Source organism: Rhopilema esculentum, chromosome 11, assembly GCF_057945365.1.
Source record: "Rhopilema esculentum isolate cy_ngs chromosome 11, ASM5794536v1, whole genome shotgun sequence".
NCBI lineage: Eukaryota > Metazoa > Cnidaria > Scyphozoa > Rhizostomeae > Rhizostomatidae > Rhopilema > Rhopilema esculentum.
This window is the reverse complement of record NC_142825.1, coordinates 5,014,643-5,038,857: the sequence shown is the minus strand read 5'-3', so window position 1 is coordinate 5,038,857 and position 24,215 is coordinate 5,014,643. Positions and strand designations below refer to the sequence as shown.

Genomic DNA, 24,215 nt, shown 5'->3' with positions numbered 1-24,215 from the left:
TTACCCTCAAATGGTAGTACTTTTTGACAAAACCACTCAAACGGTAGCACAAAAACCGAAATTATTTTCTTGGTAGCATCCATTTCTTTGTGCTCTTCTGGTCCTTTTTTGAAAAATTTCCTCATAATTGATTGTTGTTGTTTCGGGAAATATAAACCTTGCTCATTATCTATAACAAATCGCAAGCTAAATTGAGCAGTTCAGTTATTATCGAAAATTGGCCATTTGGTAGCCATTTGGTAAGACCCTCAAACGGACTGGACCCCCCTGTCAGGCCTTAATGAGACCCCCCCCCCAGGTGGCTGCAATCTGTGCCTGCACAATGAATTTTAGCTTATTGTCAACATGTACAAGTACTAGTTTCTATTGTCACATGGTTTGGAACATCCTTCATTATGTAAGTTGCTTCTGCGTTCTGATTTCCTTTTCTTTAAATGCATTGGCTTGCATTTTGATGCATTGAGACACAGCTGCCACTTTTTTTACCTTGATCATTTTGCAAACCCTGGTGATCAAGGTCATCAACTATACTGGAGAAAAACTTTCTGTCATCTGCAAACATACTTATCCCATTTTTTTATTACGCCTGCTATATAATAGAGTTAAAAGTGATGACGTCACCAAAATCCGGAGCCTGAGAGAGCATCATGAAATACCTGTAAATGCGCAAAATCAGTCAAATTTGTTTTGAGTTGGCTAAGATATGGCCACATGTGCACTGGCTCTTTTCCAGTCAAACCGCTGTAATTTAGTCTCTGTTCATAGCTTTATGAACAGAGCCAAAATAACAGTGATTCGTTACCAAACATTGGCCTTGCATAATTGGAAGTACTTTATGATGTTCTTTTGTGCTATGTGCTTGAAATTCAAAAATTCTAAAAATAGCTCTTGCGTGACGTGATACTTGAGAATTCTATTCACATGAAAAGAACAGGGCCCAAAAGATAGAAATTGTAAATAACGAGGGCCCCTCAGATGTTTTTTGGGCCCGGTCCCGCAGCCCCTAAAATCGCTGCTGGCGTCAGCGAATATTTTGAGTGATTTCATATATACAATAGAGAATTTTTAACACAAATGGGAGTATACAGGATTTGACCATGGGTGGGGTATTGGGTGTGGCTTTTTCAACACTCATGCGTAAATCTTTGTTTGCTTTTAGATTTTAGATTTATAATCAAATTTCCTGAAATTAGGTTTGAAAGCAGGAGAACGGGAAAAGAACTGCAGGCAAAATTTTACTTCTTTAAATTATTTATCTTAATATCATTCTACTCAATTTACAGGTAAATATTGGAAGATGTTTGATGTTTTAACCCTAGAAAAAAATGGAAAGGCTTAGGATTGATATTGAGGAGTCATGCAAACGAAGACAATTGAAATATTCACATTGTGAAAGCGAAAGCTCTATGCCCCTCTTTATCTCTATGACCTCTACATTTTTGGACTCTACACTTCTGCTTAATGATATATCCATATGTTCATTTTTAAGTTTTTTCTGATACAAAGTCGGTTCACTGGAAAAATAGTTTTGCAAGCGAACTTGTGAAAGTTTGGGTGCTTTAGCATTGTAAATCGCGGACCAATCGAATGTCCGTCCGATTGTAAACTGCGGACCTTTATTTTTCACTACCTTAATTTTGCGGTTCCAGATCCAGATTTATTCCTTTCAAAATGGTCAACTGGGGCAGACACTTTATGACAGGCCGAACTGTACACACATTCCAATGGGTGCATTAGCGGCAAAAGGTTGGTTGTTTTCGTCGGCGTTTTACGACAAGATTAATGTATGCGGAGCCGCCTAACTAGCTCTTCCCAAAAATCTGTTGCGGAAGGGGGGTAGTTGTTTACAAAGTCAAGGTTTGTAACATCATCTTAAGTTTTAGAAAGCAGATTCTGTACCTATATTTCAGGGCTTGAAATAGTAGAGCAAGTAACGAGGCTAATTAACGCTGCAGTTGTTATTATGAATTCATACGACTGTCTTGCCTACCATGGGCAGTGAGGAAGTTCAAGTGGTGTTGCAACGACAGAAACAAATCTTTATGAATTTAACATTGGTGGATTGCATACAAAAGCTGCAATTATTGGTATGTATTTGCTTCCATTGAAATTATGTGCATTGCATTAAAAAGTCGCAATTATCTGGTATGCTGCCTTTTCATGTTATCCATTTGTTTTCACTGTCTATTTGTTTTGTTAGCATTGAATAAAGAATTGTCCAAATTGTTAGCTTGGAAATTTGAATTTGCTCCCATGCAAAGGATAAATTGCAAATTGTTTTGATACTTGAAAGATCCTCTTATCAACCCAAAAGATATTTTTTATCTGTACACTTTGTTACACATATCAACACTGTCACCCCCAGCTTTTTATTGTTTTGTTTTTGCAATTGTTTTACTTTCTTTTGTAAAGATAGGTTTCCTATCTCCATTTGTATTCACCAAGGCTAATAGTTAATGGATTAGATCAATTGAAAGGTCTCCAAAACTGTTTTGCATTTTTAACAAAGGATGATTCCCTCCCACAGTCTGTGGTTTAAAGCTTTGTTTCTTATCACTAAATCAGAAGTGAAAAGGTTGTATACACTGTCCACTTCTCCTGACCTGGTGGTCACTGGACTTTGCAACATATTTGTAAGCCTCTCGTCATATTTTGTTGATTCTAGCTGATTATACCTTGGGAATTGATCTAGAAGAAACTTTACCATGACTTCAGCAGCAGATATTGAAATTTGGCATGCTGCAACACAAGCTTATGAAAATGGGCAACTACAAGAGGCATTTTCACAGTTTTCTTCCATGTCAACAATCTCATCAAAAATATATTTCAACATTGGGATTGTTTATTTAACACAGCAAAAAAACAAGGATGCTCTGGAGGTATTGTAGTTTCTTTGATTTCATCATTATGATAAGACCGGTTTACACAATCATATTCAGGAAAAATTTCCATCACAGAATGTAATCTTGTCAACAACCTTGCAAGTTGCTTGAAGTTGCATGAAGCAGCAGAATTAATCCCTTTTAGTTGCCTGTTGACACAATCACAGATTTTTCATTTGACCAGCGAGCAAAGTAAATATGATGGAAATTTCACCTGTGTATGATCATGTAAACCAGACTTTTAAACAGTTTTATTACATAATTTTAATACTTTTTGTAAAGTAAAGTGCTGGTAAATCATAAAGTTTCATTTTGTAGTTATCTGTTGGATTATTTTCCTTAGATCCAAGGTTACTTGAGCTTTATACATTCTTTTGGATATAAATTCCTTGCAGGCTAAACTGATTTGAAAATTTAAGAAAGTATATGTATATGAACTATTTTATGTAAATTTGCTGTTTTATCCATTTCAACAGTAATGAAATAATGTCAAATCTTATTTTAAAGAATTTTGAAGAGGCAGTTAAGAAAGATGCCCATTTTGCAGTTGGCTATTATATGAGTGGAATATGTAACTGCAAGGAATCTAGGTATGTAATTGGTGAAGGCTCACACTATACAACAATGGCAGACACCTGGGCGGGGGGGTGGGGGGGGGGGAAGGGGCGGTCGTCCCCAAATATGTTGTAAGACAATAGTCTTTTGTTTTACAACAATTTGAAAATGTAACATCATCTTCTCAAAACAATAAACTTGCCCCCATGTCAATATTTGACCAAGTGTCTGCCCCTGCTGTAAAACTATGTTCTTTCCAAGATCTGCAACATGCCTCTGAAATATTTCTTGCAATAGAGTTTTTAATGGTAAATAGGAAATAAATTGTTTTTTATAAACCTCTGAGCTATCCTAAATTGACATTTTTAGAATTTCCTGTTTTTTGTTACAGATTTAGTACTTTTTGGTTACCAATTTGTATGTTGTATTAGATTCTCAAATGAATAATCTAGGGGAAATTAAAAGCAATTTGCTTTCATTTCTAAACAGGTCTGGTTCTTGTCCGCCTTTAAAATATCTTAAGAAAAAATATACATATTACCTTAGATCATACAGCTTTATTTCCTTAAAGGAGACCAGCAAAGACCGGACAAGTTAGGGCAGATCGATCACGTTCCCATGAAACTTAAGAAATTATCAAAGTCAAGATCTTTCAACATAGCAAATCTTGCCGGATCTTTGCTGGTTTCCTTTAAGGAAATATTTTAGTAGCTGTGAATATATTGTTTATTTACTGAAAGATAAACAATAAATCTCACAATAAAAATCAAGATGCTGATTCTCTGCATAATTCTTCATGATTCTGCATAATTGCTCTAGTTGAAGAAAATGCAAAATACATGCTCCCTCTGCTGTGGTATGGTCAATTGTAATATATGTTAAGTTCTTGTAAAAATTTAGATTGACGTAAAATATATGTATTATATTTGTACAATATAAGTAAACACATTTCATTGTAACTTTTGTGAATACAGTGAAAAGCAGTTTGAGCCTGGTCATATCAATAAAGAATTTTGAAATTGCACTAGGTGAGCAAAAGTATTGCAATACTTCGACGAATTAATAATGGCGTCAGCGTTGAGAACAACTTGCCCTTTGAAATTCAAACCACTTTTGTGAAACCATTAGGCGTCATTCCATGATTAAAACTCAATCAAACAAAACCTTAAACTATCGGCAACGCTTTTTATTTTAATTTTTAGAAAAATGTCTTTTTAAAATATCAAAGAAGTAAATTTTTCATTAGACAGTCTCGAAGCTTTAAAACCCTTGTAAAACATGCTAAATTCAATCAAAAACTTTTGCACCAGGTTACTTCTCAACACCACTTGATAAGTTTAAGTAAACATTGGCAAGATCACATTTAGGTGTTTGAGATCCCAGAAGATCATTATTGGCCTTGAATTTAGCGAAAAGTGACACTTTTATAGACGTTCTTCAAGGAGGGTTTTTGAACACTGGCGGGTCACTCTACACGACTGTTTATCGCAGAAATTTTGGTATTGTCATTCAACGACGAGATGAAATTGCAATTGGCTGGAAGACATGGAGTTAAAGGCTACTGACATGTTTTATCAATTGTATTCTGTTGCAACATGTTACGAAATGGTATCCGAAATTAGGCCTTTTTCAGGACTAAAAACGTGCGACCAAAACTTTTGAGAAATACTTTAATACGAGTCAGAGAAATTAACAGATTTGGGCAACCAAACAAATATATTACAGTTACTCCTATCGCCATAGCTGAGTTTTCATGTTTTCGCAGTGTTCGATATGGCTTAAAAATAAAAAGAAACAAACGATATATTTGCATTTTTCATATTCATTTCTCTACCTTGATAAATTTCCCATGCATTCCCACCCAAACAGTCATCTTAAAACTTTTATTTAATTTGCTTTAGCTATTTGAATTTTGGTTTACTATAAAAAGTTCGCGGCGGTGCTGCCATTTTGTGGGGGGTGGTGCAATACTTTTGCTCACCTAGTGTAAAAATAATTATGGTAAGGGGTTTTAAGGAAGACTGGCTTGATATCTTATGAGACATGGCGACGCGGAGATCTGAGTTCAACAGTTGTGGTTTCGAACAAATGCAAATATTCCCACGCAAGTTTTGCTTGCTGATGTTGTGCAATGTTGTTAAACAAATGTTTGTTTTCAGTTTTGGTGAAAATTCCTTGTTTAGTAAGTATGGCCTAGACGCCAGGGTTGGCAGATTCTTTTGGGGCTTCAAGCCAAATCAATGTTGGAAAAAAGCCAAATTAAGCCAAAATGTAAACGATGCAGCAAAACAATAGAAAATTTCAAGTTGTAAACGAGGCTAGAAGTAACTTTTTCTGTTCAATCCATAGGGTGCTTGACCCCCTTTAACCCTTACGTATTTCTCTACCCACGGCTTAAATTTACCACTCTTGTGAAAATGCTTAGGTATTCTTCAACTGACTGATGGAACACTTTTTCATTGTATTCATAGAATTCTAACACATGATGTACATGTAAGGGAACGTATTTTTAGTAAAATTAAAACAAAGCATCAAAGTGTCAAAATCACAGTAAAATATATGCATTAACTGCTTGAATTGTCAATTTCTGTTAGAATGATGAAAAAAGAAGGAAGGTAGGAAATAAGTACTTATGCCTGAACTTGTGGGAAAAAGCCAAAATTAAGCCAAAAGGTGACTTTAAGCCAAAAGGAATTTCTGGAGCCAAACAAGTTCAAAAAAGCCAAATTTCTGGAATTTGGTTTAAAAAAGCCAATATACCAACCCTGCTAGACGCCCCGAACAAGATTTCAGGAAGAACTTCTGACACTCTTAATCTCTATTGTTCATAGAGAAAAGGGATTCATCTTGTTAGTAAACAATTGCTGATTTTTCAGTGCGCCCACCCAAATTGCCACTGAACCAAATTCACTAATCCCTTAAACGTTCCGTCGTCCTGCCCCAGAGCAGGCTTGTGAATCTCTTCGAACTTTTCGTTGTTTTATGCCTCATCATAGACAACACTTTTCTCTTTCATTAGGTATCCTGTTGCAATTGAACAGTTTCAGCAAGCTTTGAAATGTATGCGTGGTAACAAAGTTGTTGATTACAAACAGCTTGGATTGAAGTATCAACTCTATGAGTGCGAGGTAGGTGCGGGCTATTTGAATAGAAAACAATTTGCTATATGACTATGAGAAAGGTATTGTAACCATGACGATGGTCACGACAAAGAGGTTGAAATAAGGTCATTTTGGAGTCGTGTTGGGGTTATACTCCCTCAATTTCTTCTATATCTACAAATTTTGGTTATAATCAAAATCAATGTTTGAAATTTCTGAAAGATTAGAAAAAAGCCGCAGAGTGATATTTTCAGTTATAAAATTTTACAATTATAACAGACACTAATAATGGATCTAATCTAGAGAAGTAATAAAATTTCAAAAAAATCAGACTCAGCATGAAAATGAAAAAAGTTCAAAACTCAAAGAGTCGAGCCAAACAACCTATGAATGTCGTGACACCCCTTGTGATTTTTTCATTTTATAGCACAAACAACACTTCCTTTCACAAGCCCCTTTCTGTTTCTACAAAATACACCTGGTTTCTCTGACTCTTAGGGGGAGGGACTAAACCGAGGGTTGGAAAATTCCCCCGAAACGAATAAACGAAGATTGCGAGAGGGATCGAATTAATAGGAAAGGGCTGGATGAAGAGTTGTGTACGAGCCTCTTAGAAAGAAATTAACCTACTCTATAATGCAAATGGTGTCTTTTCTTGACATTTTTCTTTCATCGTTAAATGCAGACTACAAACGCCCAAGAGGAGATAGCACTAAATATTCGTCTCGTTATTATCTTTGAGTTGTTCAATAGATTCTAACAACTTTAAAAAAGTGGGGAGGGGGGGTACTATCCAAGGAGGAAATGAAGGAAGTGTCCAAAGATGGTTGTCAAAGAATTCAGATTAACTTTCGCTAAAAAGGGATTGAGCCAGCCTTTTTTGTAGTTGGCGAGTTTCTGAAGATTCTAGCCTACTTAAATTTCAAATTTCAGCTGTGCTTTTATAAGCTTGTTTTCGTAATATATAACAGAATGGAGCAGGATATAAATATTACGTTGGTACACGATTCTTGTTGCAAAGTCACTATTCCAAATGTAAAAAAGGAAACGATCAAGATCATTTGAAATACGAAAGTGGTTTACTTGAAAAGGAGTACTTGATGATGTCAGTTCCCCTTGGTGGTGTTAAACCCCACTTTAAACTATCTGCGTTTCCTTATCACTTACTATTACCTTCTTTTGTTATCCGTTTCAAACATCGATCTCTTGAAAAATCCACTAGAACTATGACTTTTCCTACTTAAATAACAGGTGCTCATGAATCATGCTTTTGCGTATTCAAAGCAAGGTGAAGTTGAAAAGGCTCGTGACGCGCTCACGATGGCAATCAAAGTCAAAGTTGAGAAGAAGCACGAAAGTGCAAGCGAAGCATTGCAGCTTCTTCAGGTCTGGTTTTCAAAAAATTGATATCATCATAGGAAAATTATCATTGTCTTAAATATTTGTTGCTGTAAATATCTTTAATCCATAAAACATATTCTTTTCATAGATTTAACAACCTTTGTGAATCGTTTGAATTTCATGAAAAGTATGGCGGCAATAACTTTTTAAGATACATTCTTCAAGATTAACACTTTTGGGCGAATACTGAGACACCTATTAAACTCAATTTTAGTTGCATGTCTTCCCCCTTTTCCTTCAAATCAACGCAAAATTTATTTGCTACAATTCTTTGCTTTTTGTCATGTCATAGCCTTATCTATCTTTGTAGGCAGGAAAACAATTGGAACTCATCCTGCCACCGAGTAATGCAATTTTTCGCCCATCTGCTCAGGCGGTGAAGAACCTAAAAAAGAAGGACTATTTAGGCCAAGCTAAGGTTATACTCTCTTCAACCTACTTTTTATACTTGAATATCTTAATTCTGGAATTGAAATATAACACCAAAGTGCATTCCTGCGTTGCTTCGCTATGCTCCCAACGTATCAATGCTCTGACCCTATTTTCAAGGGGAAATGTTTTACATATGATTCGTTTTATTTGATCTAGGGGCGCAATTCATTTTAAGTTGCAATTTTATCCTTCAAATAGCGTACGGAATTTTCACAAAAAATCAAAAGTATTTCAAGAAATAACAGATGATACAATAGTATTTCAACCAAAGGTGTGCGAGATTTCCATAGAGTAATTTCCCCCTCGTGTTTCAAAATGTTTACATTTATATAGTTAAGGCTGTGTGAACAAGTAGACAGTATTTTAGAAAAAGACTTCAATAATAGAATTGGTACTTTATGCCTGGCCACTAGTAGGTCAGACACCTTCAGTTTCGGTCCCTTGAAACTAAGAACGATTTGTTTTTATAATTTTATTACTATGACAGGGATTGTGTATCAAGTACCATTCGATAAAATTTTTGATATTTTACTCCTCTTTGTTTATGTGTTTCATGTAACTTTATTTTTTATGAAGGTTTTGTATACAGCAGACCCTACTGATAACACACCTGGGTTTTCTGGTCTGAAATTGGTAGGTTGTTATTACATTTTTAAAATGAAGAATAATTTGTTGAATACGATGTTGTTTTTACTTGTTAATATACCTTGATTATATGTGAATTTCTTTTCTTTGGCTAGAACTATATGACATGAGCTTTGCGTGTACAAACCAAACGCTGTCGTAGTCTCTACCTATCACAATGCTATCGTCTTATATTGTCTGTTTGTCGTCAGATTAGAATTTTCTCGCAATGTACATATGCCGTTCTTGAATAATCTCATCTAAATACTTTAAAGCGGTATCTTGGGGGTGGGGGGGTATTCCCATTAAGGCCTGACAGGTGTCCAGTTGATTTGAGGGTCTTACCAAATGGCCCAGTTTCGAAAATAACACAACGGCTTAGTTTAGCTTGCGATTTATTATAGATATGAACAAATATGAACAATATTTTATCTTTCCTGAATCAGCAATAGTCAATGGCGAAAAAATTTGCCAAAGAAGGACCAGGCGCGTACAATGAAATATATGCCACCAAGGACATAATTTCGGTCCTTATGCTACCATCGGAGGGTTATTGCCAAAAAGACTACCATTTGAGGGTAATTTTTTAACATTTTAGCTTTGGCCCTATTTGATTCCGACTGGACCCCCCCCCTGTTAGGCAATTATGGTAGTTCCCCCCCCCCTCCCGAAAACTGGAGCAAATAAAACCCGATCTAAATCAGACCAACATAATAAATTTCCTAAAGGAAATATGATTAAAGGAAATACCTAGAGGAAAAACAGAGAACTATGCAATAAATTAACTACTATTTGTCGGAGTTTTACATCGGAGTTTTAAGTAGTTGACAAACTGATCTTGACGGTCGCCTCTGGCTACGTTTTACAATTTTTTGTAACATTTTGCGATTGGTCTGCCAAGGTCTTTGTAAAATTGAGTTTCTTTTATTTTTTAGGTCCAAGAAGAACGACAGAAATTAATGTCTGATATTTGTCAGCCTAATCGAAAGAAAACTTTAAGGCGAGTATCTGCACCAGCCGGGCCAAACGCTGAAATCCTGTCGGCTGGAAAAGTTCTTGAAAATAGGCCCCCACAGAAAGCTTTGCCTCCTGCTCCCCAACTACAGGAACGCCAAAGAAAGCAAACATGGGCCGGGGTGATGGAGAAACCTATGCCAATGCCACAGCTTCCTGAAGCACCAAAGCGACCGCCACCGAGTTCTCCTTCAATCCCAAAACGCCCTGAGGGTTCTTCGTGGAACGGACAAAAGTCCAAAAATTCCGCTTTTATGGAAAATGGTATAAGTCAGCCACCACGATTTCAAGCACCGAAGAAACCATTGCCAACTGGGCCATTCCAATCTAAAAACGAATATAATAATAATGAGGTATGTTTTCACAGCTTTTATTCGAGGTCTTTGTGAGAGTTAGGCCATGTGAATTTTCGAGTTCATTTCCCCATCAATTATCAACAAATTTCATGGAGTCGTATGCCGTCAGGTCAGAAATATTTGTTTGTACTCATCTGCCTTCAATGTGCCTGAAAAAGTGAGAGGAAACGTGTCTGGGTACCGCCTCTTCGCGAGTAGATTTTGAAAACTGTTTAGAGGGCAATTGCCACAAATTATGATCTGTTAATAGATTTGTTGACGATGCGAAATGTCATTCAATTTTCTTTTATACTTCATTCCTTCCCCACGCCCTTCGTTGAAGATCATATCCCTGCTAAATTGCACGTCGTGCTTAGCAACTCCTTTCACCTTCCTATACAGTTTCTAATAAGAGTATCTCCTAAGTCATTTATTTCCTCGATTATTTTCATTCAAGGTTACTTTTTATCAGTCTTTACCCTTTTTTCCTTTGAAGGAAACATGCCCGGTGAGCCTAGAAGTACAGTTCAGTTTTTCTGTTAAACTACAATGCAGCGAGGCGACAACGATGAATGAACTAAAAGAACTGATACTGAAGCAATCAGTCCCGGAGAAGCTGGATCTTTTGTAGGTTTTCTTTGGAAATTTCAGAAAGTGTAGTCTTTTGAAACTTCAGAGTTAAATTGAGTGTCGCTCACACACCGATACCTCCTTGTTATGTTCTCTGAAAAATGGTAGGCTAGTTTCATTGAAGACATATCTTCAAACGGAAATCTCTTCACCCTGATCCATAAGTGCTATTTTCGACCAACCACATTTATTATCAGCAAAAGATTTCATAAGATACCATAACATACCAACATTTAGTGATAATACTTTGGATACAAATAGTTCAGTTCACTTTTACATTCCTTATCACTGAAGTAACCCTAATTCAAAATCTAAGGGCGGGTTTCTACTTCAACAAATCTGGGCGCCCGACTGCATGCGTGATTGAATCTGTGCATTCATCTGATAGTCTGGGAATTTGTGATCGAATCCAGTGGCTAAGATTTAGAATCCAATTAATCCAACTAACAAATACTTTGCTTATAGGTTTTTATCTTACAAATCTTCAGTTTTGATGCGAACATGTGCACTGTCTTTCTTCTAAAGAAATACTTCTTTGTTTCAGGGGTAATTTAAGTTGGAAATATTCTTGTTGGAAAAGTTTCATTTTTCTTTCAAGCTTACGTACTTCTGTTCTCCCTTCTCCCTGCGTACATTTTAAATGCCCATGTATTCTTCTTATACAAGCCTTAGAAACGTTATTTAAAGGAGATCCAAAGCGATATTTTAATGATACTCGTGCCCTGACTATGGATCACACAATCGCACGACCAATTCCCAAGAGTTAAAATCAATCTATCAACCGATCTCGATGGCTGCCCGACCAGATTCTCCAATATTGAAACCAGTCTTAACGATATTAATGAATGATAATTTTTTTGCTCGCCCTGGCTGTCTCTTTTGGTCACCCCTCTTGACTCTTCTCTTCTTTTAGCTACGTCGACAGTTTGGGAAAACAGAAGAAACTTTCACAGGCTTCTTTCAATCACATTGTCCAAGGCACCATCGATAATGCAAAAATAATCTGTTTTGAAGCTACACCATAAGAGCTGACAGCAGAAGCATTTCCTGGTAGGACATTCATAGTTTAGAATTACTGTAAATTTATATATCCAAGGTACCATATTTGAGAAAATAAAATATTTTTAGATGAGCTGACAGATAGCTTTAACTTAGAAGCTTGTATTATGTATAAATTAGAAGCGTTGTTTTTGTTTTCTGGGCACTGAACTATTAAGCAATGCAGTGTAAAATTTGCCAGATATGGCTTTTATGCGAGTATCAAATATGTCGTCCTGTACAGCAGTAATATGAGAATCGTGTTTTTGTAGAGATTGTGTTAGTCACTAATATGTAATGATTGATAAAAATCATGATATCGTTTGTTAAAGGTGATGATGGTTATGTTAGAAGATATATATATTTTAATATATATATTTTGATTTATATTGGACTTTTAATATCCTGATAACTACATTTTCAGCGGTTCCCTCTGACCACAGTAAAAAATCTAAGGTCCGATGCTTCGTTATTGCCAGTGAAGAAGGAGCAAGCATTATATTATGTGCTACCACAAGTTTATCCTTAGCCACTCACGCATGCGCTAGCGATTAAAACGTGTCACGTGATATCACACACAGCTGTGGTTTCGTGTTCTAATTGGTGGAGTTAATAAATGATCGTTATTTCTAGGTAAATGAAATGTATCTTGTAGTAGCAGCGTGGCATGGGTAGTAAGTAACTTTTTTGTCTTTCTTTCTCGGAGTTCGTGTGTTTACAGCACGCTTTCCAGGTCAAAGAACTGTTTATGTTTTCACTAGTCAGTGCTCGTTTCGTATTCTTAGTCGCTAAGTACCCTGGAAGTTTGTGCTAACAACAGGCTCTTCTGGTCGTAAAAGATCCATCTGGTCTTTCGAAGTAACCAACCAAGAGATACATTCACAGAGATACAATCAGCAAATGTACGTTGTTGTTAGCTGTTATCAATGGCCGCTGACGTCATTAGAACAGAGAAGTCTAGACAACAAAACCTGTTTTCCTCAAATTCTGGTACTCAATGCTCACCTATTTATAAATATATAATCTGCTGAAAACTACACTTCTTCCGCTTGCGAAATCGCATGTTTTATATTTTTGTTTTACTATTCAAAATGCAACTACCCTCGAGTAGCATCTCGCCACGCACCCGTCCACTTCTACCCCCACTCTTCAATCTTGCTGTAACTATAACAATCCACTGTAGTCTCTTACTATGATAAGTTTGGGAAGAAGCCCTGCACTGTTCTCACATTTCAAGCTCGAATGTGCAATATTATAGTTGTTTCCTAGGAAATGTCCTTTGAATGATGTTTCAAACCACAATGAAATTCATATAAAACCCTTTTTGATTACCTGCCCCATTGCCCAATACACTGCTAGTTGCACAGTTCAATGGTGTCCTCACACGCAGCCATATTTCATTGGATTTCCATAAAATTGTCACAGAGAAAGGTGGAAATATACTAGTAGAGCTGTAAGGACAGAACAATCAGTTTGGCAAGAATTGTTGCTTTTTGGGAGTTTCCTTTATTCATTTGAGCATCCTCAGCATGCTTTCAGCTTTAATTTAGCTGATGTTTTCAATCTTTATCTAAAACCGATGTTACTATGGCGACAGGCTAGGATTAATCCTTGAAGAACGATCCATATTACTTATTTATTGGAATATTTGCGTATTCTTGCTGCCCGGTGCCTTTTTACCTGCTCGTTTTCTCAAGCCTCGTTTTGATGTTTAGCTTGTTGAATGCGACATGCGACAATACTCTTTTCACTTTGTAGCAAGCATATTTGCTACGTCTTGGACAGTGGTATCATGATTTTAGTAATGACTTATACCCATGGCTTTTTATAACTTAGGACAGCACTCCATAGAGTTCCTTATCCCTTTGATACCCCACTAATACGATGTTGACCACCTCGAGCTTGCAGTTAATTAAGCTAAATTTGATTTCCGCTGCAAAACTTGGCAGTATATTATGTCGTTTATTGATTATACCTAAGGTTTTTACATTATATCGAGGATCTTTTCTTAAGTTTACTGTTGAAGTTTCTGTTGTTTTTAGCTTAATAAAACTTAGAAGTTTGTTATGCATGCAGCTAGGATTACTGTGTGCATGCCGTGAAAAAGACACTATTGTGTATGTCTTGGTGGTTGTACACTTTTTGCGTTGAAAATCTACAAAAGTGGTTATTAAAGATTGAACACGAGAAGTACGTTGATACATGAAAGTTATAACTTACCTGGAAGAAAATATTTGCAAATGTTTACCGGCTATACAAGCAGTTACTGGCTGTATAACAAAGTCGGCAACTTTTTTAAGTAAAGAAATGAGCGAGATTATTTTTAAGCAAGGAAAGAAAACATTTTGAAATGTTAAAGAATTGTTCTGGAAAGATAGAACTGCTCGAGGGAGTTGGGATGAGCCATGAAATCGCCAAAGAAATTATCGCGAATGCAACCACCTTTGTGCAGACATTATCATAAAAAGGCAATTGTTACGAAACACTTGTGCAGATAAGAATAAAGCTACGCAAGACAAGGAAGAACAAGTCACAAAAGTTTTACAGCCACATAGAGATTCACTGAGAAGATCATTTACTATTGTATTTATTGTAAAAGAGAAGATTATAAAATAAATTGACTTTGAAGTATTTGTTGGACTTGCGATTGAGAGAATGAGCTGGTCATACCAGTGTGGTTTGAAGGAAAAAAATTCTTTATATATTCAATTGAACAGTATCCGATTGTTAAATTAAAGAAGCTGTGAATATCTGCAGAAAATTTTGGAGTCAGCCACCAATGTCCCGAAATCCCTTTTCACAAAGTTTATTTTAATACCTAAAAGGGCCCCAGACATACACCACCAAACAGCAGCAAGATCTGCAGTGCTATGGCGATGAAATTGCAGAAGATTTCGTAAACAGTGAAGATCAGGTCATGGGAAATTGCAGTGATCAACTTGAGGCAGAAGAAGATGAGTTGAACTCATTTTCTTTGGGTTTTAAAGCAAAGAAGACAATGATAAGAAAGAATGGATTCCATAGCACTTCTTATTCAACAAAATATACTTCTGTCCTGTTATTTTTCTACTATTTAAACATTTTTAGGATTATGACGTCATAAAATGACGATAACGTCATGCAAAAACGATTAGAAGTAAAAAAATAATCATTCTATATATCCTTCAAACTGAATATGTGATATTTAAATATGGAACTTGGTTGACAAAAAAAGTTGCGATAAACGAATTAATGCGGTTCAAAGTGAATCTTCCTAAGTTGATGACGTCATCAAAAAATTCGAATTTTGTTCAAAATATTATCCATTCAATCTTGGATTTTAAATCTGCATAGTTTATTTTTCTTGAGAAATGCAATAAAATTGAGGTCAAGTCTTTGGCTAATTTTTAAAGAATTTGTTTCAATTCTTCGAACGATTCTTCGAACGATTCTCGAACGTTCATTTTTATCAATCAACAGTTCAATGAATAAAGACTAGCTAGATAGTATAGCATGGCAAACAAATATCTACTAAACGTGAAAGAAATAGTGTTCGAATGGCTGAAAAAACAACTCTAATGGTAACTTATGCACACATAGACAGGGAATTTTATAGAAAAAACTAGCAAACTGCCTAACCTCAAATTTTATTTCACATCGACTATGGAGATTTCAAATCCAAGAAAAGCCAAAAAAATTTACACCAAAAGTTACTTGTTTCTTGATAATTAAGAAACTTTGTTGTAGGAAAGACTTGCTCCGTTAACTTCTGGCAATCTGTTAAAGTATCATTAAATGACAAGATACTGAACATTATATGTGATGAAATGTTCCTTGGTATTTTGCAGATAGTAACTATGAAACTGCTTTCAGAAAATACTAAAGTTTTTTGTAATAATACAAGCATGATTGTATAGTTAACTGGTTGGCATATTGCAAAACGAAGTACGCATGCAAGCGAGGCTCACAACCAGAGAAATCATTCATCTAGTAAATCGCGCGCAGAGGCAATTGAGCCGAAACATTGTGCATAGACGCAATTGTGAAGATGAGTCGCCTTTTAAAATACTACCAGATTGGAAAAAGCTGTTTTGAAAAGATGTTCGACATAAGAATACAGCAGTGCAGATACCAATGAATTGTTTCTTCGAGGAAACAGTGTATAGAGATTCAGAGAAACGCCTCACATAGCTCTTGAATTCCGAATGCCATGTTTACAGCCTCTCTTGTATCCATTGATGCATTCCTAGTCTCTTGTATCCCTAGTCCATTGAAGCACTAAAGAAGCAGGCGATAACCATAACGCCGTAGACTAAGCTGCTGATTAAAACCTTCTAAGCATACCCTTTCGTAAAAGCGAAAATGCCTTCCAGAGGCTTAATTAGAGATTTTGTGGTGAATTCAGATTCGTGTTACATGACCAATTTTATTGTATATCCTGGTCGAAATTGCAATATCAAAACCAGAGAAAGATATCAGTGCTGGACTTTTCTGTGCTTGACCAAGTTGAAAAATAGCCCTGATCACGAAAACCGTCAATTTCTATTGATTGTCTTTGTGGTTGTTTGCATCACCTCCAGGTTAATTAGGTCGTAATGGAAACTGCCTCTTAAGCCTCTATTCCAATTTTTTATGTTGCATTTACTGACAGAGAGGCTTCTTTATTCACGGTTCTAAGATGAGCCTGCATAGAAACAGTTATCTTGACAAAGAAGACACTATCGGTGCTAGGGCTGAAATTTCCCTCTGTCTTCCAGACAGTCAAATGTAGCTCACTATATATTTATATTGATGTATGCGTTCCCCTCGACCCACTTCACACGACATAGTGTACTCAATTCTTCATACACAAAAACGATTGAGCAATGAATGCATCTAGGCAACTAATTTCAAGAAGTATCAACCTGTTTTAAGGCATACTTCTTTAAAAACAACCGAGTTTTCTCCTTAACCGAAAATTTCTACCCTTTGAACCTGGGTACTCAACAAGCCTTCTCTTGACTGTTTAATAGTCACTGAGAGGGTATTTAAACTTTGTAAATACATTTTGAGAATTTTCGATGTATATCGCGAGAGTTTCTTTAACTTTGCTACTCGGGTGGTTATATACACATAATGTTATAAGAATCAAACCTTGCAATGAAAGCAAACAGCATACTTTTTTAAAGAAAAAGGTAATGAAATTCGTGGAAAAATCATCTTATTTTTAATTGGTCGGTAAATAAGGACCTTTTTTATTTAAAACAGCTGGTCATGTGGCTAGCAGTAACTCGAATTTCAAGGCAATTTTTACCATAATCAGTGAAGGATGTTCAAACTGTTGTTGACTCATTGCTTGTCAAGGTATAAGAGATAAGGGTACTCAAGAATGCATATAAAATAGAAAAAAAAACAATCAATGTTTGGTGGAAACTGACGTCATAATGGACGCAAGTCATGCAGTTGATACTTTGATTGTGAATTTGTTTTGCTGTTACCAAGCTAAACACTCTTACAAGCAATGCATAACAGTTCAACACATTCATTGGGCCTGCTAGATATCCTTCTTTGGACGAACGTTCTCTATGGAAGAAAAATTTAATTCGAAAGCAATAATCCACTTAATTAAAGGATAGCTTAGAGGTTTCAAAATCAAACAACTCAAAGATCTAAACTTATAACATTCATAATTGTTCCCTATATCACCTCATCATTACAAGCTAAGCTACCTTACACATATATGAATATGTTAAGAATTATTTCTATGTGTATATAAATAGATGATAAGAATAACTGCATTATATCTGATTATATTCCAAATTTGCATTGCCGAGCCAACTAACTTCTTTCCATCAGCATTGACAAGTGCTTGGTGTCATATTTCTAAAGCAACAACTTGGAGACACATCACCTCTAATTATTATAATAACAGCAAAATGTGAGTTCATTTTGTTGCATTTTTCACCTGCCTACGTACGAGAGCCTTCAAGCGCGTAAACAAAGACACCCTCGTGAAATCATCTACATAAAAGTGTGCACAATGACCCCATTATATACAGCCGCATTCATACCTTGACTCTATCCACTCTACTCACAATCAGAATTATTATGAGAAACTAAAGAATAATTTAGCGCCTGACAATACAGCAACCATATTGAGCGCATATCGACATTGCTCACACCGTTCGGCAGGTGCTGGGAATGCCATCCTGCTTTTTGTTATTATGCATTATGCTAATTCGCTCATATTTGAAGAGCTTTTGTGACAAGTCTGATCACGTGACTTTATCTAGCAGGTGATTGGGCAAACGAATTATGTCCGCATATCCATACGCCTAAACGACAAGCGAATTACTACAACAAAAGAGAGGACCAGGGAAAACTTTACTTTATGACGATAATACACAATTTAATGCGAGCGGAACAATCAGGAAAAGCTTACGTGGAATGTATCTGAGAAGAAGGCAGTTGGAGTCACAGGACCTATGATTTTAGTTTACCCTTTTCTGGTGTCGCCCTGGTTTTATTGCTGCTATGTCTACGCAAAACTTGGATAGTAATAGAAAAGCATCAACCATGTCTCAGTCAGGCGGATCTCAATCCAGGAGTTCATCTATGCAACGAATAGTTGGTCCTGAAAGAAAAAAGTACAGAAGTTTGTTTATACTGTCCGAGCAGAATGTCATACGACGCTTTTGTCGATTCATTTCTGAATCGAAAGTATCCTTTTCAATAGTCGACTTGAAGTAGAAGCAGTTCAGTAGTGTTATCGCAGAAAGTAATGTAATTCATCTTAGATTGCGAATGTTATAACACTTGAGTGTTTCAATAATGCTCAAGTATTAAGCTCGAGGGTCGAAAAACAAAGCATTCGTCATCGTCATAGGAGCAGGTAACTTTTCTTTGACGCGATGAACATTCGATGCTTAGCAAGATCTGCCTTGCAATTGATTATAAAAGACATATTTGATAAATGCTTATCCAAGCATCTTATTCATTAATCAACATCAAGTAGATCATAGAAAAGGCCTAAAAAATGTTTTTATGTGTTTGTAGACGATGACAATACTCGAAGCTTCTGGAGCAACAAAACATACACACAGTGTTGAAATTTTTATTTGTGAATATCGTTTGTTATTCTGGAGATTTAGTGTCTATGATTGTGAATGCTATAAGTCTCCTTCTTCAAAATTGAATAAATATGACCTTTATCCTTAGCTTGGTTATTGCATCTGCAAAAGCCTTTCCTCTATTTGATTTTGACTTGAAAGGCCTATAACTTATAAATGTCGAATCTGCCATCTTCTTCCCAAATAAATTCTCGCTTTGAAATTAATTTTTTGTCAAAATAATGCTCACTCACACCAAACAGCATGGATGATAAGAGCGGTTTCACTAGGAAAAATTGTCTTTCTAGCCATTGCGTTATTCTTCCTTGACATTCTTCCAGCCTTTTGAGTACTTCATTTTAACAACAATCATGGTCAATTGCATTCTATTAGCGATGAACGCCCCACTTCCAAGTCTCGACAAATCGGAACTAAACATACAACTGGTGAGATGATTCATATAAAAATTGTTCTTTATCTTTATCGTAACGAAGGCTTAAAATCATCGTTAATAGTCTGTTTATGATTGCGCTATTAATCTAAAGCCATTAATAACAGTTGCAAGATGGGAATTTGCTGCGAAGTTACCAAACGAGCTGAGACATAGATTTGAGCGAATTAACAGTATTAGTCAAACATGTTGGCTTCAACTGAAAAAAAGGCTTGATACAAACTTGGTCATGATTCACAGAAAAGTTAATATTCTATGAAAGAAATTTCAATTTATGTGCTGAACGAGTGAAATTCTCAAATTGTTTAAATTTTCTTCTATAATGATTATCAAGACACACACTTTTGAAAACTTTATGATAACAGACATTTTTATGGTGTGAAACAGTTTGGACTATGATGCAAGAAAGATATCAAATGCAACATTTAATTTTACTCTGAGAGAAAAAATTTGCATGCTAATTTGGTTAGAGAGCAATGCTACTCAAGTATGTGCTTGGTAAAAACAAATGTGTAATGTTTAAAAGATATTTACTTAATTCAACGTTCATTGGTCCTCATGTGTTACGTTATAGTAGCATTTCTCTAAATTGCAGTTACCTAGCTTTTTGTCAACACTGCTAGCAGTTTTTTATGATACTTCTTGACCAAAGATTTTTGCTTAGGACATTTCATCATGTTATTTGGTAGTCAATATTATACATTGACACCAGAGCGCGTTATGAAGCTGAAATTACCAGTTATCCAACAATAGCATTCAGGCTCTTTTTTCATCATAAAAATACAGACAGAAAACCATTTAAATTATGCCTTCAGATTTATATCATAAAGTTGTAGCAACAGATTATTTTAAAAATGCAAATATTTGCCAATTCCTTTAATTTAAGGAGAGTTAACAGTTGTAACAAATGCAAAATCCAGCCAATAACAAATGCAAAATACATTTACTGGTGCACACTTTTTGTAGCATCTGTTGGTCACCAGTGCAAATCTTTATGCTTTTGGCTATTGAATAAATCACCAAGAAGAATCAAGATTATTCTTTTATGCTTTAATCTGAGCGTCCTTTATAAATCACATGATCTTATATCATGAAGCGAGGTGCTAAGTATATCATCTTCTTAGACCTGAAAACATCAGCTTTTTTATAATGAAAGTATTGAAATTGGGTGATTTAATTGGTCGTGCAGACAAATTGTGCTTCATTACCCTGCTCATTTACAGCCAGGCAAGAAATTAATTAGCACATACTTCGGTTTAATTGCACATGTATGAGATAGTTGTACGTAGAACAGAGATATTAATCTCCTCTCTAGCAGCCTAGCCTTTTGCCTTATCTTGATTTCCTGCAATTCAAAACCTACTTGGCTTCTTTCTTGCTGTTTATATTGAATCCCGAAAAAATAATTAGTTGTTCTAATGATGTTGACTCAAAATGACGTCATTTCCTGATATGAAATGCAGAGTGATTCATAGAAACATGTCTCAGCTGTTTATGTCGGGCTGGCTTTGCTTTGTTGAAGCTACTGAAGAGAACTGCATTTATCTCTCCGTTCTTTTAAAATTCAATCGTTTATACATCGTTTTTTAAAACTGTCATCATCCCTGATAATCCTCAAGAAATATAACTCCTATGAATTTTGAAGGTTTATAGTTGGAAATTTCAAATCAGTACAGAGACGTGCTTCTTCCCCAATCTAATCCTCGCTAAAGGCAATCTTTGTCCTTTATCTATAGTGGCTAATAACAAAAATAGAAATAGAAAACCTAACACAAGACCTAACAAAAATAGAAAAATATAAACCTTTTAGTTTAGGCTACCCAAACGGAAATTTTTTGAAGCATTTTTGCATCAGGTGATTCTGAATTTAAAAAAATTGTTTTTTTAAACTCGATCTTCAAGTAAACATTTTGTTCAATCGAGATGTTATGCTTCTAACAGTGAGAAATGTTTTACTGTTGCCAATGCTTTTGCTGCTGGCTAAACTTCACCCGAATTTCCAAAATAAGCAGTGTAACAAATCTAGTAACAATGTTTTGTGTAGCTACAAAAATATTTCACCCGACACTATCATCATAGGCGTGTACAACTATGGTGATGATATCTGCAATCTGTGGTTGTATCTTCATTTCATGGTAGTTACTTTGATATGCCATAGATACAATCCTTGCCAAAAATAACTGGAACGCCTTCTCATTGCAGCATGCAAATAAAAAAAGTCTAAAACCAGCCTACCAAAATATCACTGCCGCTCCAAAAATTTCGACCCCCGCCTCCCGTACAATGTTGATTTATTTTGCCAATACCCTCATACAGCTTTCAGCGAAAAACATTTTTACCTTCAGGATCAAAACAGCCCAATTGAACAACATTGTAATTTGGAGTAGGAGTGGGGGGGGGGGGGGGGGGATTTTTCAAAAAAGCTTCAGCTTTGTGCAAGTGTTCAAACAATTTTGGCAAGGATTGTAGCTTCCTGGAAGTGTTATTTTTCTTCTAGAACATCGATTTAATTGCTTCAAAACTTAAATATCGATGTTGGGTTTAAAACTTGAAAAGTCATTAGTCTAGAATTAAGGTTCTCCACTTACAGTATATCTGCAAAAACATGCTTTTGATTTCGCTTTGGGTTACTCCTCTTACAGGCTGGAAACAGAACTACCATCCTTGCCAAAATTTGTTGCAATCCTATCCTCCTCTTCTCATAACAATGTTCGTAAATTTTGATAATATTTGATTGTCAGTAAAAATCTGATTGCTGGGGGGGGGGGGGGGTGGGTGTGGAAATTAGTGGAATCCTAAATAGTTCGCAGATTTGAAAAATCCTGGAGGGTTGAACTGCTCAGCTTGAATAATGAATGTTTCCCAGGCAAGGATTGCAACTGCTGTCATCCTAGGCCCCATCATTAGCTTCTCTTGATATCACGGGTTGCTGTTTGTTATAACAAGTACAATGCCTCAATGAAAATTGGTTTGATTCTTCATTGCCTTAGAAATTGATAGAAGGTTATTCTTTGGCAGAGCAGCTGTATTCATTCCCGCTCATAAAGCCTCATAAAACACAAAAGAAAGTTTGGGCGTTACCAGTTTAAAGTGTAGCTAAAGATCTCCAGGATATGTTATCGTATTTTAACCAGCAAGAAAGAGCTACCGAGCGTATTGAATTTCTCTTCATGATTCACTAAATATCGCAGGTTTTATCGGATATCCTAAATATTTACACACACTTATGTAAACTTTCATTTCGATATGATAATATTTGAATGGACAATTGTCGGTGACCAGATCTGTTTATAGTTCTGCTTTATTATGAAATCAAAACTTTTTAAAGTCTTGTAATGACTGCCTGACATGAGTTATGTGCATAAATTATAAAGTGCTACTAAATATGCTATGTTCTCAGGTTGTCATTGTCTTGCATTGACGTAGATGAATAGTAGACAAGGTGATCGATTCCCTTGGTGTTCAAGATCAGAGCCTTAAACATCCCTAGACAACCCTATTAATTACAACACAGTTCCACTCATATCAACTGTCCAACCCATCTATAAATGACTCATTTTTCTATACCCTGCAATCTTTGTGTGATTTTTTAGTCATTGTATCATACCACATAACGAATAACAGCCCCTTACGTTGATCTATACTTTTTTGTAAAATAATTCAATCCTCACCTTTTAATTTCTTCATGTTAACGTTTCGTCACGGACAAAACAAAAATTAAATCTTGTTTCTCCTTTTCTCTAATTTTACCTTGACACTTTAGTTGATTAAAGAAAAATTTTGTTGCTCTGTTTTGACTGTAGTGCTTCTAGACACAAAATTGTATTTTGCCTTCTTTGGAATTGCTTTTTTGAAGAAAAAAGTTTGACATATCCTTAAAGAATAGACACCCTTTTTGAAAGTTATGCAAAACATTTGATACACTATTTATACTTTCTAAAGAAGAAAAGAAGTTAATCAATATTACTTTAGTTCATGACTTTGAATGACTCAATATCATTTAGTTCATAAAAATTTAAAACCCGGCAGGACTTTAGGTTGAAGATGAAATTTGTATTAGTGTCAATGGCAGCCAAATGCATCTTAAGCTACGTAGAGAGACCTGGACTCTAGAGGTCGCTACATTGTTTATTGTCTTCTGGGGTGGTGCAGAATCACGTCAGCATGTGACAAACTGGAAGGGGAAGCCTCAGCAAAACAAAGATGGCTGAATTCGGCTTTTTATTTGCACTGATGTTATCACCGATGAAATGTTCAATTATTGAATTCATTTTCTTCAGACCTCAAGGTATCTACCAAGTTGTATCGCATTTGGTGTGATTGGTCAATTCTTGAAATATTAACCATTCATCTAATGAGATTTCAATGCCTAGGCCTTGTTGCATAAAGGATTGTGTTACATACTTCGCACGTGTGCTGATCTTCCATTGAATGTTTATATTTTGTTATTGCTTAAGATGTGGCTGTGCAAAAAATCTGTTAGTAGTTCATTTTGAGAAATTTCCATTGCAAAAATCAAATTTTTCTACCCGCCTAATCTACTCGACTTGGATACGTTAGCTAACTGGATAAGTTTACTTCATCAATATTCAGGAGCTATTATTTTGAAGAAAGCAAAACACGAAAGCAATTCTTGCTAGACCGCTTTAATGGGCTAGCATTTCATCTTCTTCCATCTTTGTGCA

General features: G+C 35.8%; 2 protein-coding genes across 9 annotated transcripts in view; both read left to right on the top strand.

Annotated features, from left to right (window-relative positions):
* The first annotated feature begins 1,591 nt into the window (after positions 1-1,591).
* Positions 1,592-18,361, top strand: LOC135693186 (NADPH oxidase activator 1). 6 transcript variants are annotated; one of them, XR_010516947.2, is made up of 12 exons: positions 1,618-2,087; positions 2,666-2,879; positions 3,390-3,472; positions 6,457-6,565; positions 7,790-7,924; positions 8,250-8,357; positions 8,948-9,004; positions 9,931-10,362; positions 10,841-10,971; positions 11,888-12,024; positions 12,646-12,686; positions 18,264-18,361. XR_010516947.2 is itself a non-coding variant. In XM_065211581.2 (11 exons), the coding sequence occupies exons 2-10, from the start codon at positions 2,706-2,708 to the stop codon at positions 11,997-11,999; spliced, it is 1,341 nt and encodes a 446-aa protein (XP_065067653.2). In that variant the 5' UTR covers positions 1,618-2,087; positions 2,666-2,705; the 3' UTR covers positions 12,000-12,024; positions 12,646-15,320. The 6 variants fall into 6 exon arrangements, 5 of the variants coding, with proteins under 5 accessions (XP_065067654.2, XP_065067653.2, XP_065067651.2 ...); XM_065211581.2 differs by lacking the exon at positions 18,264-18,361 and having other exon boundaries at positions 12,646-15,320; XM_065211580.2 differs by lacking the exons at positions 12,646-12,686; positions 18,264-18,361 and having other exon boundaries at positions 1,634-1,746; positions 1,911-2,087; positions 11,888-12,415.
* A 143-nt stretch (positions 18,362-18,504) lies between these two features.
* Positions 18,505-24,215, top strand: part of LOC135693185 (voltage-dependent calcium channel type A subunit alpha-1) — a 45,151-nt gene continuing 39,440 nt past the window's right edge. For 2 of the 3 annotated variants that reach the window (XM_089111051.1, XM_089111050.1), the window contains exons 1-2: positions 18,505-18,690; positions 19,421-19,525. In XM_089111051.1, coding sequence (XP_088967177.1) covers positions 18,505-18,690; positions 19,421-19,525 — 291 coding nt within the window. Of the gene's footprint in view, positions 18,691-19,420; positions 19,526-22,310; positions 23,819-24,215 lie in introns of those variants that run through there. The other variant, XM_089111052.1, reaches the window with a different exon arrangement.

Excerpts from the sequence above, each read along its gene's own strand:
- LOC135693186 (XM_065211581.2), top strand. The coding sequence starts at position 2,706 with ATGACTTCAGCAGCAGATATTGAAATTTGGCATGCTGCAACACAAGCT. Across the intron at positions 2,880-3,389 it reads AAAACAAGGATGCTCTGGAG|AATTTTGAAGAGGCAGTTAA; the intron begins GTATTGTAGTTT and ends CTTATTTTAAAG. Across the intron at positions 8,358-8,947 it reads ACTATTTAGGCCAAGCTAAG|GTTTTGTATACAGCAGACCC; the intron begins GTTATACTCTCT and ends TTTTTTATGAAG.